At 35.1% G+C, this 19,666-nt stretch overlaps 2 protein-coding genes across 2 annotated transcripts in view; both read left to right on the top strand.

The window, feature by feature from the left end:
* LOC145999747 (uncharacterized) overlaps positions 1-12,988 on the top strand; it is a 63,186-nt gene extending 50,198 nt beyond the window's left edge. Inside the window, exon 4 of the mRNA XM_083137033.1 lies at positions 11,735-12,988. Coding sequence (XP_082993159.1) covers positions 11,735-11,768 — 34 coding nt within the window. The 3' untranslated portion in view covers positions 11,769-12,988. The remainder of the gene's footprint in view (positions 1-11,734) is intronic.
* The window catches only part of LOC145999339 (uncharacterized), a 478,836-nt gene that overhangs the window by 404,001 nt on the left and 55,169 nt on the right, over positions 1-19,666 (top strand). The window lies entirely within an intron of this gene.

Below are 19,666 nucleotides of genomic sequence, written 5' to 3'. Positions count from 1 at the left end.
ACAAAACTCGAATCGTGTACAAGGGGACAAAGGAACTTCTTGGTAAGAAAACAAACCACGTAATAGAATTTGTTTAACAGAAAAAAAAATCTCAGAACATATATAAATAACATACCATGAAAAAAAATCTACAATGAAGCCCAAGGGTGTCGTGTACCAGATACCATATTCGAATCTGAAAATGCTGGGTGCCCTCGATAAGTGTACTCGCCAAGATACAACGCGAGAAGAAACGTTCTTGCTTGACGAAAGGACACGGAATGAAATTGCTGCTCAGCACTCCACAATTGAGAAGGTTGCAGCATTCACGGAAACAGCAAGAGACAGGAGGTTTCATATTCAGCATTCCGGCAATTTTAGCGGCTTTGGGGGCTGTAGGGACTTTGGCAGGGGGTAGTGCCGCCATAGCGAAAACAGTGATCGACTCGAAAAAAAACAAGGCGGAATTGGAAGAACAGAAACGTCACAACCTGGCCATGGAGAAGAAGGGGAAAGGCGTCGTGAGCAAGTTTAAAAAAAGAAAAAGCACTCACCAACTACGACATTGAATCTTTAATCAAACCATTACAAATCAAACACTTCAGAGGCGTTTTCATGACAGATTCATTACCTTCAACTGTTAGAAATAGAGAATGTGGCATAGTTAACTTGGACAGTCACCAAAATCCAGGCACGCATTGGATATGTTACCTCAAAAATGCAAACAATAAAGCATTTGTTTTTTGATTCTTTCGGAGGTGTTCCACCTACGAATTTAGTCAATTATCTGAAAACGAACAACCTATACTACAACGACGAACGCATTCAAGATTTCGGAAACGTGAACTGTGGTCATCTCTGTCTCTCCATGCTCGCGCTTCTCTCTCAAATAAATAACCCAACGATCAAAGATTTCCAGAAAGCACTGTGGAACCTGAAACACAATGGGCGTGTACCATCTCACGAGTGAGACTTCGGTGTTGAAACTCACTTTGCACGACGACATCGTCTATCCTAAATCCATAGCTTTACGTTCATTCTACAGCATGTACCTCATACCTAACATTACAGAGCACAATAACACAATTAGCATTGGAAGTGAAAATATCATCATCACACCAGGTCAATACAATCTTTCTACTTTGCAAGCTCAGTTACCTAGAGGCACATTCCTTTCTCAAGATTCCGTCACGCACAGAGTTGAAATTGTGTCCATGAAGGAGACGATGGATCTGGGCACGATACGAGAACTATTAGGTTTCGAGAACAACACCAAACTCGAAGCTGGCATCAAGCACACAGGAGCAAACATTCCTAATTTTCTAGTCATCGAGACGTTAAACATTCACTGCAACGTGGCTGAAGGGATGATCACGAAATCTGAAGGGTTGTTAGGAAGTCACAAGCAGACGGGAATCATCGCCACGTTCAAACCCAGTTCCGAGTTCATGGAACCGATCATCTACACACCCTCTTCGCTGATTTATTTTCCAGTATGTCGCAACAGGATAGATCAGTCAGAGTTAGTGGTGACGAACGAGAAAGGAGATGTGGTGTATTTTGCAGGTGCCACAACTACGGCCATCGTCGAGATCAACATATAATAAGTAACAGTACATCATAGAACAGATCGAAAGTTACGAATTGCAATCTTTCCCTCCGAACTGTCGCATGTTTGCCAATCTCAACTAATCGAACTGGGAAATCGAATACGACGTGGATGTAGGCGATGGGTTCATTCTACACTATTACAAATTAAAATAGATCACATCATCAAGAGATGACTCACATCTTATAACCGCAGGTAGCTTTCAATTCTAGGATTCTTATATTCCAGTAGTAGCTTTCTGTTCTTGAACCACAAGTCTACTGAATCCATTTTCACAACTTCTAGTTAATGGTAATCTTGTTTGGACCACTGTGCAAAGCCTGGTCCTTGAGAAAATGTTACATACTGGACATTTGTGTGTGTGTGTAAATTCATGTAGTCTTATAATAGCTTATTAACTTGCCATATCAATTGAAAATATTAGAGAAAAGTTTAACAAATGAAAAGAATAAGAATAAATTATGCAATCAGAGCCACACATGTCATCGAAAGATTTGAAACCTGTCTTAAATTCAGTCTTCACAGAGCAATCTTGTTAATTACAAAATCCAACTGTATATATTTCTTTATGTACCCAGAGAATCTGCACATCTCACAATCATCTGATTATTCAGACATGCGATACTATCCATAACAAAACTCACAATATTGTCATATAAATTATTTTATTCCTAATTGGAAAATGAGAAACGCGGTAGTAGATAATTACAGAGAAAGTAGTACTCAGTTTATCATTGAAACTTTTTTTTTCTTCCACTATTTTCAGTGGCCACTCACTGCCACTATCCTCATTGGAACTTGTTGTACTGTTGCCTGGTGTGCTTCTATTGTTCGTAGTTCTCCGGGTGCCGCTAGATGCCCTGTTGTACCTGGGGGTACTAGTTACATCTAAGTGTGATGTTCCTGTCCCCTATCGACAGGAATTTACATTAATTTATTTTAATGTAAAAATATTGAAATTGAAATACAGAACTATGACTTTGGATGTTCAAATTCCCTAAAATATAATAATAAATAAGTAATAAAATTCAATCGGCTACCACCTGGAAAGTGTAACTTCATGCAAAAGCTTTTAGAATTAATTATAAAAAATGAACAGAATTGAGTCTTTACCTGATGCCAGCATGAGACCTTGAAGACACTTATCTTCAAGAAGTTTCACGTAATAAGTATAATATGCAAATGCATGTCAAGCAGGGTGTTGGCGATTGTGTAAGCAATCTGCCTTAGACAAAGTTTTCCTGTTTAGATGGTAGTTACAGAAGAACTAGGATGTCACTTGAAACCTGATGGTGTTTCATCAGTCCAATATTAGCATCACTGTTAATGTGGCCAATGTGAATTAATTTCACATACACATCAAGGAATTCTATTTATGTTAGTCACAGGGACTTTTTGATTTTAAATGCTTAGCCCTTGTAACTTTTACATTCACATAAGAATGTGTCACGATTATAACAAACTGACCATCAGATAGGTATTCTCCAAATTTATTGTGATAGATTTGAAATATGTGTTTTTGTGTTTAGCTTATTATACATCGCTTTTCTGGTCTTGAAATCGTAAATCATCTTTTGGTTTCAGTTTGACTACGTTTTTTCTTTTCACTTCCACGTTTATTAAGATGTGTGTGTGCATCGGGACTGCCAGCTATTTGCATACATCTCAAGATACTAACTAACGAAAAATTATTTTGCATCATGTTACTATCACTGCAGTCTCTAGAACTAGATAAGTTTGCAACAATGTGGGCAAATGATGAATTGTTGAAAAGAAACTTCACATAATTCCCAGAATTGAGAGAATTCCCATTCAATATATACAGCCCCTTCAGTATTGGTAACTACACAATGCCACATTGATGGTTGAGTGTGTTGAGTGACAAATGATCTCATCACAGAAGGTTGCAAGCTTCATTGTCCTGATTATGCAAAAAGAAATCAAAGCCAACAGTAAATAACGAATATACGTACACTTATACATTGCGGTTGTTAACATTTTATGCTAAGATTTTCCAGGAATTTACCAATCATTCACTTTCTGAATATTCAACTGTGCAGTGGTATCCATTAAAAGAAGTGCCTTTTCATGTTCAAACAATGTTATTACAATGATAATAGAAATTAAATACATAATATATTTGTCATTTACTAATCATAACCAAGCTCCCGATCGAAGTTCCCACTGTTTAGCATGAGGGAAATACAGACATCATGAAACATTTTTTTTTCTGGAAATTCCAATAAGAAGACTCGGCTCCTCTCTAGCTATGTCCCTTATGAGAAACACAATTCTGGGTATTCTCTTTTGTAAGTATTCTGCAAATATTTGTGTTTTGTCAACCATACAATTAAAATTAGATTCCTTTATCAGTGATATGTAAATAGCATTCTTCAATCTGTCTAATTCCTGGGATATAATGAAATTGCTAAAAAGAATAACAATTATAAACAGTGTGATTTTAATGACAGAGAAACAGGTTACTCATGGTTTCTGGGAAGCTGTTTATTTTTTTAATGTTTTTTTTTTTTAAATCAATTTTGGTGGCTATTGCCATCACACTTAATGTTAATAGAACATTTAAATAATAAAAGGTTATTTGAATGTTACGTTTTTGAGTATGTTCCAGAGAGAACATATTAGTTCACACAGCAGAACCTTTAGTTCCAGAACCTAACTTGACTGAAGTTAAAGATGCTATTAAAAGGCTAAAGAATAACAAAGCACCTGACATTGATTTAATACCAGCCGAGTTAATTAAATATGGTGGGAATTTGTTAATATGTCAAATTCATAAATTAATTACTTTAATATGGAATAAAGAAGAAATCCCTCAACAGTGGAATGAATCCATAATTGTTCCTGTGTTTAAAAAAGGTGATAAAATGAACTGCAATAATTACCGTGGAATTTCTCTACTCTCAACAACATATAAAATATTATCTAACATTCTTTTAACAAGACTAACCCCATATGCTAATGAAATTATAGGTGATTATCAATGTGGATTTAAAAGTAACAGATCAACTACAGATCAAATTTTTCACATCAGACAGACACTTGAAAAAAGTGGGAATATAATCAAAATGTCCATCAGATATTCATTGATTTAAAAAAAGCATATGATTCGGTCAAAAGAGATAAATTATATAATATATTAGTAGAGTTTGGAATACCTAAGAAGCTTGTTAGTATGATAAAAGTATGCACCAGTGAAACAGAAAGTAAAATTCGTGTGGGTATTATTGTGTCTGACAAATTTACAATTCATGATGGGTTAAAACAAGGAGATGCATTATCTCCATTGCTCTTTAATTTTGCCTTAGAATATGCTGTTAGGAAGGTAAAAGAAACTAATGAAGGACTAAAATTAAATGGTGTGACTCAGTTGTTAGCACATGCAGATGATGTAGACTTATTAGGGAATGATGTGAATACAATTAAGAATAATGCTAAAATATTTTTCGAAACTGCTAAAGAGATAGGTTTGGAAGTTAGCAAAGAGAAAACTAAATATATGCTTACAGGCCGAAACCAAGTATTAGGTAATAATCAAAATCTAATTATTGATAACAACTCGTTTGAACCAGTTTCCAAATTCAAATACTTAGGAGTAATATTAACAAGGGAAAATTATATTAAAGAGGAAATAAAAAGTAGGCTTAATTCAGGAAATGCATGTTACTTCTCTCTTCATAAACTTTTGTCTTCTCGTTTAATATCTAATAAACTAAAAGTTAAAATATACAAAACGGTAATTTTGCCTGTAGTATTATATGGGTGTGAAACTTGGTCCCTTACATTGAAAGAGGCACATAAAATTGAGAGTATTTGAAAATAAGATCCTTAGGAAAATATTTGGTCCTAAAAGGGATGAGGAGTCAAGTGAGTGGAGAAGGTTACATAATTTAGAACTACATAATTTATATTCATGTCCAGATATTATTAGAATAATTAATTCAAGAAGACTTAGGTGGGCAGCCCATGTGGCACGAATGGGAGAGGAAAGAGGAGTTTACAGGATTCTTGTTGGGAAACCTGATGGTAAGAGACCTTTATGAAGGCCGAGAAGAAGATGGAGGGACAACGTTGAGCTGGACCTAAAGGAAATCTGTAGGGATGGAAAAGAGTATATAGATGTTGCTCAAAATAGGGTCAGATGGAAGGCCTGTGCTGCTGCTGCCATGAACCTTCGGGTTTAAGAAGGCTAGAGAGTTAGTTAGTTAGTTAGAGAACATATTAGTTAGCTAGGGAGATATTTTTTTTGGTACAATTTTTGTAGCAAATTTATCAGGTTTTTATTGTTTCTCTTTCATATGAACATTTTGTGTCTTAAGAGATCTTTCTTTTAGGGAAAATATTTGCCAATACTGAAACATACATTTATTTCTCCTCCTAGTAGCATATTGAGTAATCTGATTTTTACTTTCTGGAAGTATGGGTGAAAATACAGGCTTCATTATTCTCCCATTCATGTACACATTATAAATAGTTATTTAGGTATTCTTGTAAACTTGTTCGCCTGGAGTTTTTTTATGCTAATGGCATGCATGTAATTGGGATATCTTGAATGCTGATGATATATTCCTTGTAGTATCTGTTCTGGCGTCTGAAAGAGGGGGAAGTAATAATGAGACAAATGTCAATTTTGCCCGATTTACATTCAAATTAACGCACTAAACTAAGCAAAGAATCTACGGTTATAATGTACTAGTCGGGAGTAAGGTTTTGATTGGAGTTCAAGTGAGGGTGTGGATGTCAAATCCCAAACTAGCATTAACATAAATAACTTTGTTGTGAAGCAATGGCTTGCAGTTAATGCACCGCTTCAAGACTCTTTTTAAGAGTTTCACCAAGAATTGGGATATTGTAACCAAAAAACACTAATATGTTCAAGAACACTCATAATCCAACATTCAATTAATTCAAAATTCAGGATCAGCAAAATGGTGATGCAATTCCAACACTTAATCATGCATTAACTACAATTCTACTATCTACGCTGTTTCCCCATCTACAGCTATTGTATGACACCTTAATTTATGTTTCTTTAATTCTTCATGTGAGAAAAGATCAAAACTTATTTTTACCAATGTACTAAATTGGCATATAGCAAATACAGGTGATTCAAAACATTCATGTTGGGTGTATGTGGCTACCATTTGTAATGCGGCATACATCCCACCTGAAGTCAATTTAATTCAAGACTTTCACCAGTAAGTCAGGCATCTCTTCTACAGCAGCGGCGGTAATGTGAAATCTCATTTAGCAAGATCAGCAGGTAAAGGTTGTAAAAAATGATCTTTAATGAAACTGATGAAGCAAGCTGAACCCATCCATTAATTTTATCAGTTTCCACACTTTTGTATGAGTAAATGCAAGACCATCACTTTGATTCATTTTTCGCAGTACTATTGACACACTTATGGAATAACGCTATAACATTCATTGGGTGTATATCTTGATATTCACGTATACTTGCCAATCGTGAATTAGGTTATCATAAGTTCCAACAATAGATGCATGCTGCTGTACCATTCCAAACAATGAATCCTGTTATTTGATAATGCCACAAGGATGAGAAAATCTCCATCATAAAATTGTGGAAATAAGTAATTTGCTGTGTAAGTTGAAGACTAGGTTATATGACCCCCCCCCCCTCCTCCGCTGCTTGATGCACCTATCCTTCCATACACATATTGTATGTGCTGCAAAATATGTAATTAGCGCCATTTTATAAGTGATATCAATTCATTCACCAAGCATCCCCAACTAATTCACTTTATAATGCAATAATAATGTACAATCTGTTGATATGCAGAAAGCAATAAGGCCAGCCTAAAGTGAATTACTGCAAAAGTGAGAATAATATTTGATTGACCTTAATAGATTTGGGAAAAGCTGACAAAAAATATTACTGAACCAATAACATATTTACATTTTTCCAAATATGTTCTTAATGACAGTCTGTTCTACTCAGTGATATGTAAATCTTAGTGACAAATTCTTTTTTTTTTTCCCTCCAGATATCTGAACAAGAACTACATGGAAGGACAGAGCCAAGATATTTCAAGGTCAGTTACACTAGTACCTTCAGGAAAATTAAGTGATCAAGGACAAGAAAAAGACAATACAGAATGTGTCAATAGAAAAGGTAACTTTGAACCTGAACCTTCACCAAAATGCTCCAAAACCAAGGCAGATATTAAAGATAGCAAGCACTGTAACAGGAAAAAACAACATATCTCTTCGATGTTCAACCAAGTTTTCTCCAATGAACGAAATTTATTTGCTGATGCAAATGTCGTTGCAAAGGAGAAGTTTTTGAATCACTCAGTTTGCAAGAGAAAATTTATTCCTGAAGATAACCTTTACACACAAAGAATGGTTCACACCAAAGATAAACCTTTTAATTGCTCAATTTGCAACAAAGATTTTACCTGGAAATCAACCCTTAAAAATCATATGTGGGTTCACACCAAAGAGAAAGCTTTTAAGTGTTCAATTTGCAACAAAGGATTTGCCCGTAAAGCAGATTGTAATGTGCATCTGAGGTGTCACACCAAAGAGAGGCCTTTCAAGTGTTCAGTTTGTGACAAAGATTTTGCTCAAAAACATCACCTTAATAATCACATGAGAGTACACACAAAAGAGAAACCTTTTAATTGTTCTATTTGTAGCAAAAAGTTTTCCTACAAAGAATTGCTTAATAAACATATGAGGACACACACAAAAGAAAAACCTTTTAAGTGTACAATTTGCAACAAAGATTTTGCCCAAAAACATCACCTTAATATACACCTGAGAATACACACAGAAGAGAAACCTTTTAATTGTTCTATTTGCAGCAAAGTGTTTTCCCACAAGAACTCGCTTAATATACATATGAGGACACACACAAATGAAAAACCTTTTAAGTGTACAATTTGCAACAAACATTTTGCCCAAAAATGTCACCTTAATATACACCTGAGAATACACACAAAAGAGAAACCCTTTAATTGTTCTATTTGCAGCAAAGTGTTTTCCAAGAAGTACTCGCTTAATATACATATGAGGACACACACAAATGAAAAACCTTTTAAGTGTACAATTTGCAACAAAGATTTTGCCCAAAAATGTCACCTTAATATACACCTGAGAATTCACACAAAAGAGAAACCCTTTAATTGTTCTATTTGCAGCAAAGTGTTTTCCCAAAGGAACTCGCTTAATATACATATGAGGACACACAAAAGAAAGCCTTTTTAAGTGTACAATTTGCAACAAAGATTTTGCCCAAAAATGTCACCTTAATAGACACATGAAAATACACACAAAGAGAAACTTTTTAATTGTTTAAAATGTGACAAGTATTTTACCCATAAATATATATATATATACATACTAAATAGTGAAGTGGGTGCATAGCAAATAGAACTTAAAGACTATTTGCACACAGGGAATGGTGTTTCTGTGTAGAAATCTCTGGAAATTCTTGTCATTCTGTGCATATGTCATTTGGGATGGGATCCCAAGCTCTGTATTATACAAATCATCACTTCATGTCTACAACTATGGTGCAACCCTTTTATTAATTGAGATCTCAACCATCCATTTCAATGGTACTGTGCAAACCTGTTTTTGATAGCCCTTCTGAAAATTCTGTTTACTCTTTTCAGTAGATCAATGGGTGTTTTGAAACATCCACTGTTTTCGGTATATGAACTGTAATGCTACTGTCTTATACTGTTTTCAGTAGCCCAACTGTGTGTACTTTTTTCAGTAGCTGAACTGTACTGATAATGTTTTATACTGTTTTTAGTAGCCCAACTGTGTCTACTGTTTTCAGTAGGTGAATTGTACTACTAATAGTAAGACGTGAAGCTTTCCTGGTGACGAATGATGAATAGATTCTCTCGGGCAATCTCACTTCAACCCTGAAGATGAGAGTGGTGTTAGCTCTCAAAAGCTTGGGATATTTTCCACAACTCACCTGGTTGATAGCCAGAGAGAATCTATTCATGTACTACTAATGTTTTCTACTGTTTTTGGTAGTCCAACTGTTTCTCCTATCTTAAGTGGCTGTGGCTGAACTTTACTCTTTATGTTTTCAGTAACATAATTATACAACCGAGATCTTTTATTGTGTTCAGCATATTTATGTATGAAAACAGTACTATTATCAGTAATGAAATATTTCTTATCAATACAACTGAATATGCAATTGAAAAATCATATAAACAACTAAATGTATGGTAGAGCATGTGGAACTTGCTACTTATGAATGTGCCCACACAACAAAAAATCAAGTGTAGTGAACATGTTTTTAAGTGTGTAGCTTCACTGTGGTTAATGCACTTGTAGAAAATTGAAAAACGTATTCATTAGGAAAACAGTAGAAATTCAGTTCATGTATTGTTTTTTCCAATGCACTTCAAAATCTCCGCTGGTGGCTCAGTCGGTTATGCATCTGACTACCATGCTCAAGGTCCCGGGTTCGATCCCCGGCTGGTTCAAATCCGGGAACTTTTCTAACGTTGGAAGCGGCCCCGGCACCCACCCAGCGTTAAATGACATGGGTACCTGGGGGAAACCCCGGGGGGTAAAGGCAGTCAGGGGCATGATGCTGATCACATCACCCCCACTCCTGACCGGATCAAGAAAGTGTGAGGCGTTACCCCCACACCCCCTATATGCCTCATGGCATGGTGCTAAGCACAGGGGAGCCCTTTACCTTTACCTTTACTTCAAAATCTCAAAATTACTGAATATATGGTGTCAAGAATGAATTTGCCTATTCTTGGAATCAATAAATGATTTTATAATATATTGTAGCAAGTATTATGCATAATTATTCACAATGTTTCTTCAGTACAGTAGTACTACTGCAGAGTACATTAGCTGTACAGTAGATCTGCAATAGGATTTCAGTAGATTTCACAGTACACAGTAGGAGATATTTCAAAACAGTAGAATTTGTCTACTGAAAACAGTAGAAATTTCCAGCAAAGAGTTGTAAGAAAATAACCATTCATAACAGGATGTGGGCTTTTTAAATAGCTAGCCATTGTTTAAGAATTTTTTTTAGCCAAAGTACCAAGCAAAGAAAGAAGCTTCATCACCAGTAGCAGTGACTCAGGGTGGCTACTCACCGGGAATTCCTTGAATTCCAGGAATTATGCATGAATTATTGGCTCTGGGAATTATACGTGAATTATGCGGGAATTTTGCTCCTTAAACGTAAAAAATTGCAACATTTGTTAATCCAGATCTCAAATTTATCTATACATTTTCATAACGTGAGGCATATTTTTCACAGTTTAGAATTAATGTTTGTCAAGGAAGTAAAAGAAAGCTGCATTGGAAAATTTATTAAAACAGAATTCTTCTCTGAACTTGTGGTAGGACAAATGTATAATGTTGGCAGGCTAGGATAATTGCTAAATGAGAAAAAGATCCCAGAGGAAGTACAGTATAGTAATGGAATACATATAGATTCCTATTTAACTTCTTGTGCAGTCTTTCCTATTTTTTCTTGCCTTGCTAAGTGTCATTGGTTTCAAACATAATTTTTGGAACGATGTTTGATTTCTAAAACTGTAAACGTTTATGTACGAGTACAATATCAGAGATCATTGATATTTCTTTAGGATAGAAACAGCAATGTGGGTTTATTTCACGCTGTTCAGTACTTGAATGCAATAGGGTCCATATTAAATCTTGGATGAACCTAATTTTTTGGTACATTCTAGGTATATTCAAAAAAACTGACTCCAAAACATATGATTCTGAATCGTGTTTATTGAACAACGTAACATTTTAGAAATACAACTCCATTTATCTATATTGTGTGTTTAAGTGCTTTTGCCCCTATTGTTTCTTTCTAACACTAGGAATATTGTAAAGGAAAGTTTTCCCTGTACACTCACCGGCAATAAAAATTGGACATAGAGACCTGAAATACTTGCTTCCCTGCGAGGCATTGTGTGTGGCGCCTAACTATATGGCGATAAGCGTATTTTAATAGGGAAGTTTCAACGGCAACTTCTACCAGCCCCATATGTTTATGCAACACACACAACGCCTTGTAGGAAAGCGAGGATTTAATAATCTATGTGTCCCATTTTTATTGCATGTAACTTTACGTTGCACCATGCCATTCAGGAATACCGAAGGTGTGGAGGATAGAGTTTCATAAATTATCGATCTCAACCATACTGGAGGTGACCTGATCAGCACTACACTCCATCCATCTTTACCTCCCCCCCCCCTCAAGGTACCCATTGATGAGAGGCTGGGTAAGCCACAGAACTTCTTCTCCAGTGACATTTTCTGAATATTCCCACCTGAAATGTCCAAACTCGTGATTGGAACTTGGGTCACTTAACAATGAACCACATTATTTATCTTTCATTTGCATTGAATTAGATCTTTTCGACACATTTGAACCACAAAGACCCTTTGTATTAATGTTAATATTTTTTTGGGGGCGGGGTAATAAGTAAGGTTGAAACAGACGAAACTCTTGCTTGTGTCCTTAATTTTTTTGCCTTAAATTTTTTGAAAGTTCGCATTGAAGACTGGCATTTATACTTGAATTTTATCACTTTCTTAGAGTGGCCACCCTGTAACTGGTGTTAAAGCTTCCCTATTTTGATGTATTTTTATTAATTCATGATAATTATTGTTATCATTTGTATTATTCCAGTTTTATCTACAGACTGATCTCCCTCACCATGAATATTTACTTGTGATACCAATGTCTATGGCAGAGTGGTTAGCACAGCACACTATGACGCTAGGGTCCAAGGCTGGGTTGTTAAAGCTCCAGACATTTTAAGTAAATTCAATTCCTGTCCAGGAGAGAAAATCAAGAAGCGTAAATGGGTTCTGGACAGTAAAGAACCTTTTTTTCTGTGAAGTATATCAATTCGGTCTAGAAACTTTTTTCCGGGTGAATTTGAATACAGTCCAGGAACCTTTTTTCTGAATCTATTTATATTTTTGGTCCAGGAACCTTTTTTCCAGGATCAATTTAAATATGGTTCAGGAACATTTTTTTCGAGATCAATTTAAGTATGTCTCAGGAATCTTCTTATCCTAATCAGTTTAAATAGGGTCCAAATTCTGTATTGAAATGAAACTGTACGCAACTTGGATCCAATCTTAAATAGTACGAGATGAAAGTTTCTTCAACAACCCGTCATCAATTTAATCATGTCATGACTCATCCTCATCTTGGCAATTAGCAAAACGTGGCAGAAATGTGAAGTAAAATAAATCAAACAATCAGTGCTTGAATAATTATATTGAAAACATTTTTACCAGATATCAAAATATCTTGAACTTGATTAGGTAAATTTGAGTTTGAAATTCTTATGCAATTAACAATGTCTTATAGATTAGTATATCCTGTAACATTTGTGACTCGTGTTTGTAGATGTATTTCATGTCTAAGTATGTGAAATGGCAAATGTATACTTCACATATGAAATAAAATATTTTAAATATTGAATTGAACCTTTTAATTGAATTGTGTTAGACTGTTTTGATACAATGGAATCTCATTTATGCTTTATATTGTTCATATATTTGTGTGCATATGTGTGTGGGTGGTGAGAGGCGGTAATACGTAATATTGAAATAGAGAAAACATTTGCTTGTACCCTGGAATGTTCGGAAAGTTCGTCTTGGATACCGGGAATTATACTTGAATTTTTTCATGATCCTGCAGTGGCCACCTTATACTAGCAAAGTTATAATCACTTATGGACACAGATTTTGTGATATGTTACTGACAAATTTATTTTTAATGCTGATAAAGTTTAATGCACTGATAAACTCTACCTCTTTTGAAATAATGTTTAAATATTATGTTGTTGTGGTTGAATGAGATTGCATTGATTGAAATTAATTTCTTCTGTTTGAAAATTATTGTGATATTTTATGTTCAATTTTGTGCATGAAGTTTTTGTGTTTCTTAACATATTGAATAATTTTGATGAAGAATCTTGTAAATGTGTAATATTTCAAACTTCCTATTTTTCAGAAAGCAATACTCAATGCCAGTGATTCATGAATAGTAAGTAAGCAAGGGCCAGTTCTAGATCATTCTTCTGAAAAAAGGAAGTTTTAAGTAGCAATTTTCAGGAAAAAATTGTTTTGCAACACCTAAACCTTATTGCACAGCTGGGAAATGCTGTGTTTGCAATCGATTCCATTTTAAAATAATAAATGTTAGTTACCAAGTTGCATATCACATTCCTTTCATGACATTAATTAACTCTCTAATTTTTCTCCTGCAGCATTATAATACTTTGAGCCACGGAGGTGTATTCTGTAGGGTGTCTGTTTCGATGCATGAGAATTTTTCTGGCCTTCTCCCCGCTGCCCCCAAAAGCATCTCTGGTGCTCACCCATCCTCAAATCAATGGATACCTGGGGGTAACCCGTGTGGGTAAATGCAGCTGGAGTGTGGTTCTGATCACATCACCTACAAAAATAGTAGAGATCGTGAATGTGTCCAGCCGTACCCCCACATCCCCTAAATGTGCCTTCATGGCATTGTGCTATATGCACGGGGAACTTTTTTTTTTTTAAGCATTATGATACTTTAAAACGTCTTGTGACATTTAGTAATGTTTTTTTTTTAACTTTTTTGTAGACCCAGAGGATGCAAAGATAGGATTTTTGAAGTGTTGCAAGACTTTTTAACATGCTGCAGTTAAAATAATAAAAAATAAATTAATTAATTAAAAAATCGGTTGATTGTCTCTTCTTCAGTTTCACGTAAATGCTAAACATTCCTGCCTTTTGGGTTAGCCTGGAGATGGAGAAAAGAGACATAATAATATATACAAATACAGTTATTAAAATAATGCCTCTTTATGCCATGCTGTCCATCATTCACTGTCATTTGCAAAAAAAAACAAAAACAAGTGTCTGTGATATAGGCTGATACCAAAAGTGACAGCATAACGTTCCCTAAGGAACTGGGATCGAATCTGGGTGTCGTAACTCATGTATGCCATCATCCTTAATGATGGCATATTCCCTGCTCATGGAGAGCTTAATGGTAACATGCAAGAGGTAACACATACACACTGTATGGCAAACACAACACTTGGCTTTTATAACCTTTAAAATTGGATCAGCATGCTAAATGGAAATACCTGACTCTCACTGTGTGGAGGTGCTCCCTCGACGTGTCGAACTACGGACTGGTTAATAAACGAGATGTCGAACTATGGACTGGTTAACGAACGAGGTGTCCGTCTGTGATACTAGTCTGAATGCTCAGACTTCACTCTCCTTTACTTCGATTTCTTGATCATAATTCTGCCTGATGACCCCCATTGTCCTAGATATTTATTGCGATGTATTTTGCTAAGCAATGCCGAGTCAGTCACCTGCAACTTCTTCCTGGGTTACACCTGTTTACGTGTTTACGCCTTTGGTGACCCAGTAAAGCTTAGGTAACATCTGACACTGCATTCCTTACTGTTGAGTTCCTGGATGGAATTATTTGTTGATTATTAGGACATAAAAGAAACAGAAGGGAAGAGTGCTAGCAGAAATTATACAATCCACAACCCTCCTGCCTTGCTTGAATATAGATAAAAAAAATTGAATTCTACAGCGGCCTTTACACGTCTTTCGCAAGAACTCCAAAATAATGTGACCCGAAAACAGCCCATAATGGTAGTAATGCTAATTTAGAAAACATCCACCATGAGCGTGCAAGCAAGAATTTAAAATGAAATATATCTTCTATTTCCACACAGCCTTTACACCTACCAGGTAGTTATATGCCTTCAAGAAGTTTAGTCACAGCTTTCCCTTTACCCATGCCTTTCATCTTGTCAATCATCTGCTTCCCAGGATGTGGAGGGTTTGTGCAGTAATCCTCTGAAAAACTGCCACAAGGAAGGGTCAGCAAATTTTTAGAAAGGTCTCTTGGCCTTGATTGTAGCAACTTAAAAAATCGGAAGGCATCTGTTGGAAAATTTCAACCAATACTTACAGATACCATTGGTATCATCCAATACGATTACATCGGTATCTGTATCGGCTCAGTCCTAGTAGTTATTGTAGTTAATTAATACATGACTTTTTCCTTTTTGCCCTCTCAACCATCCACCCTTGCCCACTACGATGTTCAGCTAAAGTTCCCACATGAGGAAGTGACTGGTTACTAAGGTGCTACCACACAAATTATTTCATAATTATAACTTTGTTCAACCTTATTCCGGAAATGTGTACCTTTTTTGTTGTATTTGTCAACAACTAATTTTAGTATGATTTAAGGAAAATTGCCTAATGAATGAAACCTTGAACTTGTTGACTTTTACTGTATTCATTATTTGGAGTGCTGGAAGCTCTTCTAAATGTTGGTTTTTTCTTTGGATTCTTCCAACTTTTGACAATGGTTGGTCCTCAAAGTACTTAAAAAGACCCAGCCAACTCTGAGTGCTATAGGGAAGAGCATACAATTTACTACAAGAGGGTGGAGAAATAATTGTGGACATTTGCATCCATCCCTTCATTACAAAATTAATATGTCAAATGTCTAAACAGCTTTCTTTCAACAATTGCCTTAGGTTGATATTATTTATTTGAGTACCTGCATGGATTGTGCAACATCAGTGAACCCCCCTTCCTCCCCTCTCCCCCCCCTTCTTGCTGATTTTCTTCATGAAACTCAAGAGATTTTGCCAATATAATTACAGGGAAACTTTTGATATCATTCTTTCATCATAAACAAATGAGAAAAACAGCAGTTTGTGAGATTTCACACTGTAATAATCCATTTAGCTAGCAGAGATTTCTGGAATATAAAAGCAAACCAAATTTTGACTGTCATGCTCATTTTTGGTCTGATATTTGAGGTATTCTAGTCTTTATTTTTGTCTTTGTTTGATGTGTCTGACTGGAAAGGGACCAAAGGGGCCAATAGGATTTCGGTGGCCACAGTGCAGGTTCATCTAGGGTAGTGGGTGAGGTACGACAACAATCAATCAATCAGTGTCACGGATCTACCTATCCAACAATGTGTTGCAGCAGCCGATCATGGCCATTTGTAGCAGATCATAAATCTTGTTTGTAGTAACTTATTATAACATACTACAGGGTACACAAAATATCTTTATGGCTGCAAAAAGCATAAGTGAGAACATTAATATAACATGAACTTTTGGATATGGAAATATGGTAGACTGAAATGGTATTTTTGCAAGATGATACTTTTATTTCCACATTTAATAACGATGTATTTTGAACTTCTTTAAATTGCCAAATTTCCAAGTATATCTCAAATATCAGCAGAAGTTCTTATGAGGAATATTCATATTGGTTCAAGCTAGTGTTATCTCAACCCTAGTACATGAGCTATGCTGTACTTATGTAAGAACTAACTAACTAACTAACTAACTCTCTAGCCTTCTTAAACCCGAAGGTTCATGGCTGCAGCAACACAGGCCTTCCATCTGTCCCTATCTTGAGCAAGATCTATATACTCTTTTCCATCCCTACCGATTTCCCTTAGGTCCATCTCGACGTTGTCCCTCCATCTTCGTCTTGGCCTTCCTACAGGTCTCTTACCATCAGGTTTCCCAACAAGAATCCTGTAAACTCCTCTTTCCTCTCCCATTCGTGCCACATGGCCTGCCCACCTAAGTCTTCTTGATTTAATTATTCTAATAATATCTGGACAAGAATACAAATTATGTAGTTCTAAATTATGTAACCTTCTCCACTCACCTGTCTCCTCATCCCTTTTAGGTCCAAATATTTTCCTAAGGATCCTATTTTCAAATACTCTCAATTTATGTTCCTCTTTCAATGTAAGGGACCAAGTTTCACACCCATATAATACTACAGGCAAAATTACTGTTTTGTATATTTTAACTTTTAGTTTATTAGATATTAAACGAGAAGACAAAAGTTTAATAAGAGAGAAGTAACATGCATTTCCTGAATTAAGCCTACTTTTTATTTCCTCTTTAATAGAATTTTCATTTGTTAATATTACTCCTAAGTATTTGAATTTGGAAACTGTTTCAAACGAGTTGTTATCAATAATTATATTTTGATTATTACCTAACACTTGGTTTCGGCCTGTAAGCATATATTTAGTTTTCTCTTTGTTAACTTCCAAACCTATCTCTTTAGCAGTTTTGAAAAATATTCTGGCATTATTCTTAATTGTATTCACATCATCCCCCAGTAAGTCTACATCATCTGCATATGCTAACAACTGAGTCACACCATTTAATTTTAGTCCTTCTTTAGTTTCTTTTACCTTCCTAACAGCATATTCTAAGGCAACATTAAAGAGCAATGGAGATAATGCATCTCCTTGTTTTAACCCATCATGAATTGTAAATTTGTCAGACATATTAATACCCACACAAATTTTACTTTCTGTTTCACTGGTGCATATTTTTATCATACTAACAAGCTTCTTAGGTATTCCAAACTCTACTAATATATTATATAATTTATCTCTTTTGACCGAATCATATGCTTTTTTGAAATCAATGAATAGCTGATGGACATTTTGATTATATTCCCACTTTTTTTCAAGTGTCTGTCTGATGTGAAAAATTTGATCTGTAGTTGATCTGTTGCGTTTAAATCCACATTGATAATCACCTATAATTTCATTAGCATATGGGGTTAGTCTTGTTAAAAGAATGTTAGATAATATTTTATATGTTGTTGAGAGTAGAGAAATTCCACGGTAATTATTGCAGTTCATTTTATCACCTTTTTTAAACACAGGAACAATTATGGATTCTTTCCACTGTTGAGGGATTTCTTCTTTATTCCATATTAAACAAATTAATTTATGAATTTGACATATTAATGAATTTCCACCATATTTAATTAACTCAGCTGGTATTAAATCAATGCCAGGTGCTTTGTTATTCTTTAGCCTTTTAATAGCATCTTTAACTTCAGTCAAGTTAGGTTCTGAAACTAAAGGTTCTGCTGTCAGAAAGAAAGAAAATCAATGTCTTTATCTTTTATCAAGTTTACTTTAGGTTGCCACCCCTTTCTAAACTCATTTACACCTTTATATAAATCTCTGATATTTTTATTTTTGCTGTTTGTTTCAATTTCGTTAATTTTGCTTTTCAAGTAATTTCTTTTTTTACTTCTAAACGTGCGGTTAACTTCTCGCTTTATTCTATTATAATTGTTTAGATTTGTATCATCAGAGTTATTTAACCACCTAAGTCTAGCCTGATTTCTTATTTCTATTAGATTATGACATTCATTATCAAACCATGGCTTACTTTTTCTCGGTTTATGGTATCCTATACTTTCTTTAGCTGCTGATTCTATTGCATTACGTATGTGCTCCCAATTCTTATTTACGTCTGTTTCATTTATATTTTCATCATCATTTAAATCCTGCAAAACATCAAATCTATTTGACAGTTTAATTTGGTAATCTTTCTTAATTCTTTCATCAGTAAACTTTCCTGTATCAAATTTTAGAACTTTTAGATTTTGTTGCTTATGATTTATCACTGAGAGTCTCTCTCTTAATTTAGCAATTACTAAATAATGGTCACTGGCACAGTCAGCACCTCTATGTGTACGAACGTCAATTATACTAGTATGCCTTCTCTTATCAATGAGAATATGATCTATCTGATTATGAGTTTTACCATCTGGAGAAGACCAGGTATATTTATGGATATCTTTATGTTTAAAAGTGGTACTTTTCCCAATTAAATTCTTTGAGGTTGCAAAAGTAATCAATCTTATACCATTATCATTACTTAATTCATGAAGACTTTGTACTTATGTAAGATGCAATTAAATGGGTTTGTCATATTTTCTATATGATTTTGTCAAATCGGTGTTATTCTCTACAAGAGAAGCAGTTCTGCTAAATTCATTGACACTGAACTCAAACTCGTTTCATTAATGGGACTAAAATATATGAATTAAGGACTGTCAAAGGAGAGAAGTTTTCTATTAAAATTTTTAGAGGGGGTAAGTTCATCATTGACAGATTCTAGGATGCCAGTTAGTTTGCTCCACCACTTATCATATAGTTTCCAAGCCAACACTACCCACCTG

Source organism: Lepisma saccharinum, chromosome 15 (assembly GCF_977018435.1).
Source record: "Lepisma saccharinum chromosome 15, izLepSacc3.1, whole genome shotgun sequence".
NCBI lineage: Eukaryota > Metazoa > Arthropoda > Insecta > Zygentoma > Lepismatidae > Lepisma > Lepisma saccharinum.
Note: the sequence above shows the minus strand (reverse complement) of the source record. Positions and strands in the feature narration are given on the sequence as shown.